This window comes from Gasterosteus aculeatus, chromosome 3 (assembly GCF_964276395.1).
Source record: "Gasterosteus aculeatus chromosome 3, fGasAcu3.hap1.1, whole genome shotgun sequence".
NCBI classification, from domain to species: Eukaryota; Metazoa; Chordata; class Actinopteri; order Perciformes; family Gasterosteidae; genus Gasterosteus; species Gasterosteus aculeatus.
In genome coordinates, this window is record NC_135690.1 from 13,887,781 (window position 1) to 13,900,864 (window position 13,084).

General features: G+C 44.9%; 2 protein-coding genes across 2 annotated transcripts; both read right to left on the reverse strand.

Annotated features, from left to right (window-relative positions):
• Positions 1-449: 449 nt before the first annotated feature.
• Positions 450-4,654, reverse strand: tmem236 (transmembrane protein 236). The gene is made up of 4 exons (XM_040172290.2): positions 3,589-4,654; positions 3,294-3,366; positions 2,181-2,304; positions 450-1,710 (listed from the first exon to the last, which is right to left on the reverse strand). The coding sequence occupies exons 1-4, from the start codon at positions 3,891-3,893 to the stop codon at positions 1,070-1,072; spliced, it is 1,143 nt and encodes a 380-aa protein (XP_040028224.2). The 5' UTR covers positions 3,894-4,654; the 3' UTR covers positions 450-1,069.
• stam (signal transducing adaptor molecule (SH3 domain and ITAM motif) 1) lies at positions 4,588-12,689 on the reverse strand. Its single transcript, XM_040172286.2, has 14 exons — positions 12,275-12,689; positions 11,082-11,166; positions 10,826-10,901; positions 10,609-10,704; positions 10,376-10,522; positions 9,959-10,049; positions 9,623-9,818; positions 9,325-9,419; positions 8,693-8,781; positions 8,505-8,592; positions 8,369-8,423; positions 8,124-8,277; positions 7,096-7,205; positions 4,588-7,013 (listed from the first exon to the last, which is right to left on the reverse strand). Exons 1-14 carry the CDS (start codon positions 12,312-12,314, stop codon positions 6,806-6,808), a joined length of 1,530 nt encoding a protein of 509 aa, XP_040028220.1. The 5' UTR covers positions 12,315-12,689; the 3' UTR covers positions 4,588-6,805.
• Positions 12,690-13,084: the final 395 nt, after the last annotated feature.

Genomic DNA, 13,084 nt, shown 5'->3' on the forward strand with positions numbered 1-13,084 from the left:
GAATGAATCATTGCTGTGGGAAATAAATATATTAGTCAATGTTAATCTCCCAGCTGTGAATTGCAGCTGATTGCCCAGCGTCCCATCACACTGACACTATTGTATCATCAATAACACATTTCACAAATCTTCCCACTTAGTGAGCAGATAGAAATTCACTAGTAACTGATGCCTTTTTTTCTTCAAAATCTGTCTTCACCTTTTGCGTCTGTTACACGTTCAACAGTTACAATACTTCAACAGTCTAAAATACTTCAAATATTCTGACGAGCGCCTTGGTGATGTTTTTCATTAGTTGAAATGTATTTTTGTATGTTTCTGTTCCATGAGGTATTCCACCTTAACAGAAGCCCTGAGAGGAAAATCTAAATCTGTCAAGATTAAAGTAGTTTTCTCTCCTGCGTTTGTCTTTGAATGAAATCTCACCTGGAAGAAAACAGAACATGCGCTGGATTTGCACTTTTTATGTAATACAGTATATGCAAAAGATGTCATAGAAAGTAATAACATTAGTAGTAAGTAATATTAATGAAACATTATGAAACAATTAATACTAATATAAATACATTTCATTTGCAGGAAGTTGATTTTGTTTCCATTTCTCCATCCAGCGAAGGACTTTCCCTTCTGAGGAGTGATACTTCATTTCACCCATTGTTGTTATTGAGATGTTGTTATATGTTTTAAACAAAGGATATTTATTAAGCATAATTGATAGTTGATTGAAATAGTTTCCAAGCTTTTGTTTTCCCATGTGTTGTTTTCAGCACTTTTTATAATGTGTAATGTACGGATAAAAAACATTAGCAGATAAACCAAGTATCAATAAATACATTTGGATTAAAGAATGTAGTAAAATGACCGCTGAAATACACTGTACACGGTTAAAAAAAAAGAATAATTACTACACGTTTTGGTACGAGCGGCCTTACGACACATTTCAAAGCGCGTTGTTCTTGATCACCTGCACCGTCCGTTTCTGTCGCTGCCTTCACATGAACACACCACCTGTTCGACCATCCACCACCTGTCCGGGCCGTTCACTGACAACAGAAGGCGCCCCTCCTCCTCAAAACATGCTCTGCCTCCGGAAAACCCTCAGCCTGGCCAGGAAGGCAAAGTAGACAAAAGTCAGGCTCACCAGCACATTTTTCAAAGGGTACAACACAGGAGTTACAAAACCGAACACGGCGATCAGAGCGACTCGGACGACGCAGAAAGGGACGTCCTGCAGGGCGACTCCGGCCGAGGACGACAGCGGGTTGCGAGGGGTGAAGACCGCGCGCAGGGTGGACAGGAAGGCGAGCGCGTAGACGGGGAACACCCAGGCCGAGTAGAAGACCGCCGGCTCGCCCGCCACTCTCACCATCTCCGCCGTGTCGAGCCAGAACAGGAAGCTGTCCGCGAACACCTCCGCCCGGCCGTCCCTCCTCCACAGGAAGCCCAGAGGGCCCGAGCTGGATCGCCGGCGCGAGGGCGAGGAGTACAGGTAGGCGGTGCCGGGCGCGGGCCGGCCGGGTGCTGGCCGGGCGGGCGCGGCGGCGAGGTCCCGCCATCTGCCCGAGGTGCCGCCATTGGTGGCCTGCGGGGCACTTTGGGTCGAGCCCTTCTGGCCTTCGTCGGCGTGCAGCTGGCCTGTCACGGTGGTCACCGGCTCCAGTTGGGTGAGGACGGGGCCCGGCACGTCCAAGTCAGAATCCAAGCTGTCTGCTGCAAAATGACACATTAATTAAGTTTATTCTCCAGCTAGAAACAAGATCATTGGTTGCTGTGATTGTGGTGTATTTTAGATTGTGACATCAAATTATATTTGTAGTTCAACTACACCATAAACCAAGTGCACCAAATGGCCATGAAGGTGAATCAACAGCTTTATTAGACTGCATCAGCTAGTTAGGTCAACCTGGTAACATCCACAGAATGTCCAGAATAAGCTGAAGAGAGCCAGAACATGTCTGTTCTAACAAGTTTTTTATCTTCTGCTCCAACAACGTGCTGCTTGTTTATTCATGTGTGACAATCTAATTAAACCCACATTTTCTGATGACTATGCTTAGATATTTATGGTGATTTGGGGGCTACTAAAAAAAATATATATATACTGCTTTTCCTACTGTGACAAAATATCTACGGCAGAAAAGCCTTTAACCTTTTACCACACCAAAGACTTCAGGACTTACATCGTCCGATGAGCCTGCAGGAGCGAATCCTCTCCGTGATATCCACACAGATGAGGGAGACCAGCACCAAGGAAACGGGCAACTCGGTGAAGCGGTCGAGCCGGAGCCCTCGGTCCACCTGCACCTGCGGTACAACCAGCAACCGCGTAAAGACGAGGGCGTTCAGTGGCAGATACAACCGACGCGTAGCTCTTAAATCACGAGGGAGGAAAGCGAACCGAAGCTCTTTATTATGTTGTTTGGCTGCACCTGGAACGAGGAGCCAAGTTTTTATGAAGCCGTCCGGTTTTATCACCTCATCATTGTGCTCATTAAGATGCTGCCGAATGCCCCTTAAAACAGGATTAACAACTGGTGGGCCGCGTATCAACACGCCTGACGGGCCTTTGTGCTGTAATTCACGTCCTCGCTCGTCTGTGAGAAAAAGACACCGTGGCAGATTGCTGGCGTGAGTTAATGTCCAACCAGTTATGTTCCTTGTGGGTGACTGAACAACCCCGACGGAGACTACGGTCATGAGACTACAGTCACGAGACAGTGGGCACGTTATGATTGCCACGGTGCCAAAGTCCCCCCCTCAGTGTACTGTGGGAATATATATTAAAGCTTCTTCATCTTTCTCTGTGGTGCAATATGCTGCCAACGATCACTCGGGGAACAATAACAGGGCTCCAAACACATTCCCTCACACACGGGGGGACAGGGTCATAAAACAAGCTTGTTCCGCAAATGTGCCTGTTAAAGGGACAAAACATCTCCAACCTCCCACACAGAGGAAAATGAGGCGTGACGGGTCTTTTTTTTAGAGATACGTGCCAGAGAGGCTGAGGGGTGACGTAAAATACACGGAGACACCACATTGTTCTGCGTCGAAGGCCATTTTACACCACGATGTAATGAGAACTTCTCTAAAAACATTACTAAGCATCTCAATATGAAATAATTTTCCTTTTAAAACAAGATAATATGTCACTGAGATGATAACCCATCCAACAGACTCTCTTACAGCCAAATAAAAGCAAAATACGGTGTTCATGTGTGGTTTTTATGTTTCATTATATTGCTGGAAAATGACATATAATAGAGTAAAAAAGAACTTCCCGATGACGTTACCTTGGAGCTGGCAATGAAGATGGCAAAGCACGGTAAGGTACACAGGATGAGATACGCCAGCGCTGTTGGTCTCCTGAAAGACAAATCAATACACTTTTTTTACTCAGGTCATTTATCTGAACAAAGGACGAGACATCCAACATGACGTAAACAGGCACCGAACTCACTCAGTGATTCTGATGATTCTGCTCATTAAATATAAAAAAAAGATGAGGAATCAAAGCAAACACTCATTCCTTTGACTTGGTCCAGATGTTTCATCCACATCCAGACACTTAATCCGTGACACACTCACCACTGCGTGATCCCGGAGATGAACCGGCGCCTCTTCAGGATCAGATACTTCAGGGGGACCCACACCAGCAGGACCACGGAGGTGACGTAGGCGACGGCCGCCGCCACCACCAGCCAGTAGGCCGTCAGATCCCGTCCTCTCACGTCGCGCACCAGGGCGGCGAACCTCTCCATCACCACGAAGACGGGCACGGCGAGGGCCGCCAACTGCAGCGCTTCGTACAGGACGAGCTTGAGCGTCTTCCCCGACGGCATGGTCCCCCGAGCAGCTGCTGGCGTGAGGCCGGGGCGGCAGACTTTGACCATCAGCTCCCGGGAGCAGCCGGTGGGGCCGGTGGACTCTGCTCACCGACGTCGCTCACGCGGCACCGGGGGCCGTGTTCTTTTACTGGCGAGGTAACGAGGTGGTCACGCTCACCTTTTTATGGGCTCACAAAAGAAGAATTATGGAGAAAGTTAAACGACAGCAGCTTTCTGCAGAACTGCAAAGAAATGTAATGAGAATTAAAATGACTCTTTGTGTGTGTGTGTGTGTTTTTTTTTTAAACACAAAGATATTGGTGTTTGGCCGCTAAGAAAAAAACTGTTCTTAATTCTTCTGTTGATGAATACAAAAGTGTCTCATTCAGCCTGGTTGGATCTCAGATACACACAGTGTCCATCTAGTGGCGAGGCACAGGACACTTTTATTTATTCTACATTCATCTTACCACCACTTTAAATGTCGTGTTGGCCAAAGACTTCTCCTTGTAAAATGTCAGTGAGCATAAAGGAAATGACTTACGGACTCATGGAAAATCTCTCATGTCAAATAATCAAAGTTCAAAACGGGAACGCCGGTTAAGAAAACGTTTTCAGGGCCTTTTAAAATCCTCAAAAAACGCATCTCATCATCAGTGAAACACTTTGCAGAATTAAAAAATAACGACGCCAAACCAGCAAATGTAGCTCACGGATCTACAGAGTGCTCGGAAACACGAGAACGAGCCCATTCACAGTATTCTGTACATTTGGCCTGGTTTTATTGTGAATACCAATTAATAAGTATGGTTAAAAGAATACATACAAACAGCAGGATACAAGTTTAAACGGAACCTTTACAATAATGATGTTTAAAACTTAAAAACAGGCAGCATCTGCATCCCGTGCAGTAACGTTACACGGTGGCTCCAGTCCAGATGTTACATTTGGATGATTTGTGACGATTAAGTAGCTTCTGCCGTCCTTTGCACGTTTGATATCGTCAGCCCTCTTTGATCAGACAGATTAATACTATTTCACGCATGTATTTAATTGAGAGCAGCAGAAATCAGCTTTTTTAATGCTGCGCACACGAGAGCACGACTGATAACCAAAACACACAACTATCAAATCAATACACCAATTTGTTCTGCAAGCGGAACACGTAGTCATAATTCCTTCATGTAGCATCATTCAATATTAAACAGATAAATAAAGTTACTTGTTTCGGCATCCGTCGGTGCATCGGACATCGACTCCTCGCACACGCAGAGGAGAACGGAAAGTTACGGTGTGGGCGGTACATTCGTACAATACTTGATATTAAAGTGACTCTGTAACAAAAGGGAGCTGTGTATTAATCCCGACTGTGCGTTCCAGAATCACAAGAGCTCACTTCAGTCCAGCTTCAGGTAGGAGTTGTTTTAGCGTTAGAGAGGAGAGGAGGAAAAGGACCGGTTTGAAATGCTTGGGGAGGTTCGATCAGTTCTTCACATTACCGTTTGACCCTACAGTACAAGGAGCATGTACAAAAACACTGAGCAGTGTCCTCGTGTGAGCTATTTAAATACACAACTACGTTAGGTGGAGCGTCACGCGGTCCGCTTCTCTCGGAGTACATACACTGCTTCTCCAGTTAAAATATCATAACAATTATAAGAAACATCAAATTAAAACGCACTACAAAAAAAAATTAAAACACTTGAGTAAAGAGATGTTTTCAAAGCCACCGAGGCGGATCAGAGAGCTCGCCTCTGAGGAGCCGAGGCTGTTGGTACGAGCCACTGAATGCACACGGAGAAAACACCGAACCCACCAACAAGGACCTACAGCTGCTCCTCTGCAGTTCAGAGTCAACAACAACAAAAAAAAAAAAAAGTTCTTTTCCGGTGTGTTTTTTTTTCCTTCTTTCTTCCACACCTTCAGTTCAGCAGGTACATCACGACGGAGTTCGGCTGTGCTAACATGCGGCCCACCTATGAGGTCGTCGTGTGGCTCCACTACTGCTTCACTATATACAAGAGTCATGTGCGTGCTTCAATTCCTCCCGTTTCTTTTCTCATCTCACAAAAAGGAAAGTGGCGTCAGTTTTCAGTACTTCTAAAAGTTGCCGACATATACAGAATCGAGTAAGTAAAAGTAAGCTTTTACCGATGTTAGACACTTTAGCATCGCTAAGAGATTGCAAAAAAACAAAAAGGATGTTGACGCCCGTTTTCTGTGACACGCATGCAATACGGTTGCATGAGGTGTGTGACAAAGCTGCGGCGTTTAAGTGTGTCCGTGAAGGTAAATGACCATATACTCCCAAAGATGTGTGTCCGCTACTGTACACCTGCCTGTAGTGTGTCTGTGTGTGCGTATGTGTGTGTGTGTGTGCGCTTAGCTCCAGTGTGCATGTTGAGGACGAATGCGTTTCACACCACCAAAGTAACTCGGACACTTAAAATACAACAGAACCCTCGATGGTCCTAATGATAACTTGAGGGGAATACATGTCCGGCCCGGTACGTTAAACCGGACAATGAGTGTATTGCCATCAGATCCACATTTGGAAGTGATCAGGGCGTGAATGACGACCTAAACGTAACTAAGTGCAGCTGTAGATGTAAGTGGACTGAAAGCTCCTCCGTGTCTTCACATGTGAGTCATATAAAAAGGGATTTGAGAAGAAGATTGAAAATGCAGGAACACAAGTAATTGAAAGAACACAGTGTGTCTCTGTTTTCCAGACTGTGTGCGTCTGCACAACGTGTGAGCTCTTCGATCGAAGCCTCGCGATCACCAAACCTGCAGTGAGATGTGCGACTGTGTAGTTAGTTAAGTGAATGTTGTCTGAATGTTTTCATCCACACAAATCAAAAACACAGAACAAGAGAAACGATTCTACCGCCACTATTTGATGGGGCCTGGTGCACGTGTGCATGTGTGCGTGTGTGTGTGTGTGTATGAGAGAGAGGAGAGGGGAGCTCGGGGCCCTATAGCAAGGCTTTCTCTGGGTACGGGGCGTCACATGAAGGTGCTATACTCGGGCCGGAGGGGGCGCTGTAGTTCGGTGTCTGAGTGAGGCCCGGGGCCGGGCCGGGCCCGCCGGCTGGGTTCTGGTAGGAGTGCGGGTCGGCCGGGCCCAGGCTGCCCGGAGCTGTGGTGTAGACGGGCGGCTGGCCCAGGTACATGTGAACGTCACTAGGAAACAGAACGAAGCAACCTCAGCCACAGCGAGAAGGAGGGACTCGTGATGTGCAGAGGGAAGGGTTGTGGGTCTCACCTGGGAGCTGGCTGACCAGGTATGGGGGTTCCAGCTGGGAGCTGCTCCATGGCAACAGTGTAACCCGGCACCGCGGTGTACGGACCTGATGCCGGCTGGCCGGGGAACACCTGAGGCCGCAAAGGACAAATGGCGAGTGTTACCGACAGAGGAAAATCTGAGGACGAAAGCACCTGGGGAAGGGACATTTGCCTGGACGGTCTAAAATGTGACAAATCTACAAAGAATCAGGAGAATATAAAAAACAATCCAATTCTCCTCCCATAATGAAGTTCAGACAAGTATCACGGAGAAATAGCAGGTAGCTTATCAATGTCTAAATAAAACAATCTTAATCCTGGTTTCTCACTAGGATGCAAGTTTAGACAGTATGCATCCCGTTATATTTAAACTTCCTGTAAGTGGACAGTGATTTGAAAATTACATTTAATATCATCAAGATCGTTCTGGTATAATTCATGAGGTTTGAGATACCAACTGTAACAATTCAAAGACCTCATTATCAAAGGTTTCCATCTTTTTGTGCAAACCAAACATGTGACACTTTTTAAGATTAAGACAATTGTGCACATACAAAATTTAGCTTGGACTCGAAACCCTTCAGTCATCCACTCATCCTTAAGCTTCCTCTTGTGTTAGCGTTCTCTTACCATCTCTTATGTTAACATGTCAGCTCTCCTGGTTACCTTGTTAGGCTTCCTGATCCATGAAAATATCGATTCTACTCTCTTTGGTGTGTTTCATGGTGTTTTTTTTGTTTGTTTGTGTGCAGGTATACTGGATAACAAGGCACAGTGAGAAGCCCTTAAAGGTCACATGATTGGGAGAGGAGCTGGCTGACTGGCACTTATGATTCCAGTTTGGGCTCTAATTAATAGAACTGAGTCAAATAGAAGTTCACGACAAAGTCAAAAATAAACAAATACATTTATGTGGTTCTTCATGCATTTAAAACCTAAAACGTGTCGGTGCCGACACGAACAAAGAAGAAAAAAGAAAAGAAAAAAAAGTGACGTAAGTCACTGCACCTGTTGTGGTACATTAGCGGGTTGCTGCATGTAGTACTGTTGACTCTGTAGCTTGGCATACATGGCGTAGACTGGATCCTCATTCATTAGCTTGGCATACAAAGACAAAGCTTCCATCAACTTCACATTCAGGTCCGACAGCTCGGAGTGCTTCCTGAAGATACAAAAAAGAATAACTTTAAGGTTTTCTCCAAAAATAATATACAGATTGCTTGAATCATTTGCGTATGCAAAATGCAACGTACCGGTCTATATCCTCCAACTTCTGGTCAATGAGGGGCCCCATTTGATTGCAGGCACCTGATTTAAATACAAATAGCTACAGATTTTGTCTGCATCGGACTTACAGTCACACAAGCATCAACCAGGGGTTTGGTTTACCTTCCAGCTGGAGCAACTCCACGCTGTCCGACTGGTTGTCCGTGGGGTCCGCACTCTGGATCATCTGCAGTAGCTGGTCCATCTTGTCCTGGAGGATTCCAACAATCATGTGATGACACTTTCAAAGATACGCGCGCTGAGCGAATCTCTTCTATTTTCTTAAATAGCGTCGACACGAGGGAACTTACTTCGTCTATGAAGACAGGCTCTTGTTCGGGTTCTATGGTCTCCACCTGGACATCCTCACTGAACTGCACAGTCTTCTTCTCGGTCTTCACTGTAGATTTGACAGTAACAGCAAATACGTTAGCAGCAAGACAAGGAAACAACAATGTAACAACACGACAAACCTGCAGTGAAACGGTTGTGTGCCATCAAGTACGTGAATCCCTTTCAAAAGCGTTTTTTAGAACTGAAATAAGGAGCTGAATTGTCCTGTGGGACCACATCTGACAGGACACACACGGGCAGCAGTGAAGGAGATGTCAGTTGTGAAGTGAATTAAAAAGAGCATGAGCACATTTTTAAGACATAGAAGTAGTAAATGAATGGCTCACAAAATAAAAAGTAATTGCGTATAAATGACAGGGAAGGAAATGTAAAGAGTTATATAAAGATCTCACTAAGAAGAGGAAACCTGTCCAAAAGACTATTGGAGAAATGTCTTTTTGTGGGTGACCAATGTCTTCTCTGCACTGTTTGACCTGCTGTGCGCGAGTTAAGTTATAAATCTCCCACTGCAGGATCAATAAAGCAATATTGCCAGTGGACTGAATGCCTTGAATGTCCGATCAGAGAACTAGGGACACAATGTACTCACTCATCTCAGGCTCTGCGGTGAGGTCAGCTGTGACAAAGTTAGAGGGGAACAAGCCCACTCCCTGGTATGTTTCGCCTTTCCACCAGTTGGGGTCACTGAAAGAAAACACAAAAAAAGAAAGTGATCGAACAACAGATTTTAATTGTTGTGGTCTCAGTGCTGCATCTCAGTGGCTTAGTTTGGATTTCCCAGATTCTGTTAAACGTCAGAATGTCACGCAGCTCAGAAGAACACCTCTCAGTCACGTGACAAACCTCCATCTTTCCCCCACTCACGGTTTGTGCGCTTAAAAATTCACCTATCGTCCAGGATAGTGATGATTTCCCCCGACTTGAAGGTGAGCTCGTTGTCCTCCGCGGCCTCAAAGTCATAGATGGCGCGGACTTTCCTGCCGTCGGACTTGTGCGAGGAGAGCAGCCCGGAGGTGTTCGGGTAAAGGCCCGACAGGGAGGTCTGCGGCTGCTGGCGCTGCTCCTTCAGAGACAGCTCGATGGCTGCACACAAGAGACACAAAAATCAGGCCTCTGCTCTAAATTGCATGATATATTTTTAAGGCTCAAACCTTCTATAAACCCTTCGGAGTATTCAACCCGGAGTATTTTTTTTTTTGTGGAATTTCTGCTAGTGTCTTTACCTTTGGCCAGATCTTCTTCTTCTTTTTTGTTTGTGGAGGTGGAGGGATCCTTTGCCACTAAAGCAGGACTTGCTTTCGCTTGCTCTGCAGCCTGTGGAAAAAAGAAACTAATTACATGTTTATTTGAATCAACAACTAGAAGAATAAAAGGATAAACATTGTGTGTCTCAATGTTTAAGCCAATCAAACACAAATTGCATAATTATATGAACCCCATTTTGTTGGATCATTTTCTAGCGTTTCGCCTGTATTAGGCAGTTAAATATGGGAAGAGAAGAGTACGACATGTCACAGAAACGTTTGAAAAGAACAATGTTGCAGCTGTATGGTACGGATCTGACTCACCACCGTAAATAAAGACATTTAAATATGTACCTTTTGCATAGGATATGCTAAAATTACACTCGATACACCTACCTGGGACCCGACAGCTGGGAAAGTAACACCCTGCTCGCGTAGATTCTTGATCATTGCTGAGATCAGACTGAGTTGTGGATCGTTGCGGAAGTCCTCAGCCCACTCCACCATCAGGGCTTTCAGCTTCTCGCACACTTTGGGGTGTCCCTGGGGACAATCATGCAAAAGGCACCTCATCAGAATGAGGGAAGGTGATGCAGCAAGACGAAAAACAAAACGATCACATCACAAACCTTGTTGAGGACGTTGCTGACTTCACTGGCAAACTCTCTGGAGCACACCTCCAGGTGGAATATCTTCCCACAGTTTGAGACACATGCACCAAGCAGCTGTGAGGAGGAAGGCACAAACGGTTCATCAAACTTATTATTTAATCCATGCAGCACTTATTAGAATGGAACTTGTCCCAGAGGGAAGTCAGTCGTAACAACGTGTCAACAGCCTGCTTACGGTCAGGGCCTGCATGGCCACATGAGGATCCTTATGGTTCACTCTTCTCATTATGGAGCGGAGACATTCTTTAGGCCTGCAACACAAGTGTACAAATCAAAAAGGTTGTGGAGATGAACCTAAGGTAGCCAAATGTATCGTAGATAGCTCCATGTGCACCTGGTCCCCATCTCCGCCTCTGGGTTTCTGGTGTTATTGGATTGAAAAAACTAAATGCGTTTGTGTGTCTGGTTTAGTATCTAGACGGTACACTTACCCAGTGCGTGACTGCCCTATCTTATCACAAATATCCAGAATGAGGCCCCAGTCCTCAGCAGTGTTCATCTCACTGGTCGCTTTCTCTGCAGGAAAGAAGCAAAAAACAACAGACATGAAATAGCAAAATCACTTTTCAGGATTTGCTGGCTGTAGAGGCAGAGGAGAGGAGGAGAGGTGGAGATCCTCCTGAGATCAGAGATAGCTTCTTGAAACAAGAAATGTATTTAAGCTAAACACTGAAAAGAAATAACCGGGAAACCGAAAACATAGTCACAGGTTGAGTTAGATAAAGCGATATGAAAATGTAAAGTTGCTGTACAACTTTTTACTGTTGTTGCTATTCAATTACATTTTGTTTTGTTCTTTTCTTTCAAACAGTATTTAATGTGCAGAATGAGCCCCTCATAAAGTGGCCTTTTTAATCAGGTTATCAATTCACACATTATCACCTCTGTTCTATAGGTTGTCTTTCTATCGTGTTGCATCGAAACCCATGCAGATATCTGCGTGTTTTTCTTTGACAACAAACTGCACCTTTTTTATCGGCTTTATCTACTCAATGAAAATGCTGCAAAAAGAGTACTCACAAGTTATTATTTTACAAATACTGTAATAGGATGATATTATTGACATCATTAACTCCTGCTCAGAAGAAGGTGATCGCCAGCACGAATGCACAGAGAACAAGGCGCCTAATAATAACCTCTCAAGCTGAAATACCACCCGAGATTCCAAATATAACAGTACGTCAGCTAACGTTCCCCCAGCCATCGGATGAGTGCCCCATGTTCCCCCAACAGTTATCCTGAAGAAATACAATCTCGACCGAAATACAGGCATGTTAGAGGGCAATTGGTGACTTCTAACAAACTCTGCTAGACGTTAGCAACGCGCATGTTGCTTGTACCTCACAGCTAAATCTACACATAACGACAATATGAGGGTGCAAGCTAGTTAGCCACCTGTGCTCCTCGGCTAAGAGAGCTAATCACAACAAACCAGGCAGACGTGGGTAAACACGGACCGCAGCATGCCAGTTAACGTAAACACGACAGCAGATTAGCACTATTACAAAATATACTGAGGGTTTAGTTTTAAATAACGCACAGCTGTTATAATACAAATAAAACAGAGCTGTATTATGGAAGCTAATTTAGCTAGCCTGCTACAAACAGCCTCCAGGTTACTCACCAACATCTTGGTCGAATGGGTTCGTCGTGAAGAGAGGCATCGCTGGGGTATTGACACAGATGTTCGCCTTCCCCTGGTAGTCCCGTTCCCCTTTTTTGTGTTATTTCAGACAATTAACACGCATAGTAACGACAGCATCAATGTCAAATGCAGCTGGCTGGTTGTGTTCTACACAGTCACTCCTTCGCCAGACGGCAACAAGCGAGGCATTCTGGGTAATCGAGGGAGACAGTGGCGTGTTGAATCGACTGTTGTCACCAACTCGAATTTATAAAATACTCACACAGATGTTAACGCGCGGGCACTCACGGTAAATTAGAGAAAATGGAGCATAAGCTACGGATTGCTCTAAAACAAAAAACCCTTTAGCCGTCAGGTGATTCTGATCACGTGACGCCGGCTCATCGTGTTGACCCTGCGCTGACCACAAAATCTTCTTAACCACATGCATTAGGCTTAATCTTTGGTTACGTTGCAACTATAATGTGTGCGTTTGTGTATATGTCACTTGTTTGTCATCAACCAGTAGTTAATGAAATACCTGTTTTCTAAAACATTACTTCTGCACAACCTATAAACTGTATACGGTCATCTTAACATGAATATCTGCACATAACCTTACTGTGTGTGTGTGTGTGTGTGTGTGTGTGTGTGTGTGTGTGTGTGTGTGTGTGTGTGTGTTATTAAGCAAACTCACTTTAATTTACAATACAGTCAAAATTAAGTGTGAGATTGTCATATGTATATTAGTTTTAAAACTCTGTTTGTCCCAGATGGAAATAAATGATTTACTACTACATAAAGAACCCT

Bases quoted from the DNA above. Each gene is read 5' to 3' on its own strand.
- tmem236 (XM_040172290.2), bottom strand. From the start codon at position 3,893: ATGGTCAAAGTCTGCCGCCCCGGCCTCACGCCAGCAGCTGCTCGGGGG. The intron at 2,305-3,293 runs GTAACGTCATCG...GTTGTACCGCAG, and splicing joins TCTTCATTGCCAGCTCCAAG to GTGCAGGTGGACCGAGGGCT. The intron at 1,711-2,180 runs GTAAGTCCTGAA...GTCATTTTGCAG, and splicing joins CTGCAGGCTCATCGGACGAT to CAGACAGCTTGGATTCTGAC.
- stam (XM_040172286.2), bottom strand. From the start codon at position 12,314: ATGCCTCTCTTCACGACGAACCCATTCGACCAAGATGTTG. The intron at 9,819-9,958 runs GTAAAGACACTA...TCTTGTGTGCAG, and splicing joins AGAAGAAGATCTGGCCAAAG to CCATCGAGCTGTCTCTGAAG. The intron at 7,014-7,095 runs GTGAGACCCACA...TCTGTTTCCTAG, and splicing joins CCTGGTCAGCCAGCTCCCAG to TGACGTTCACATGTACCTGG.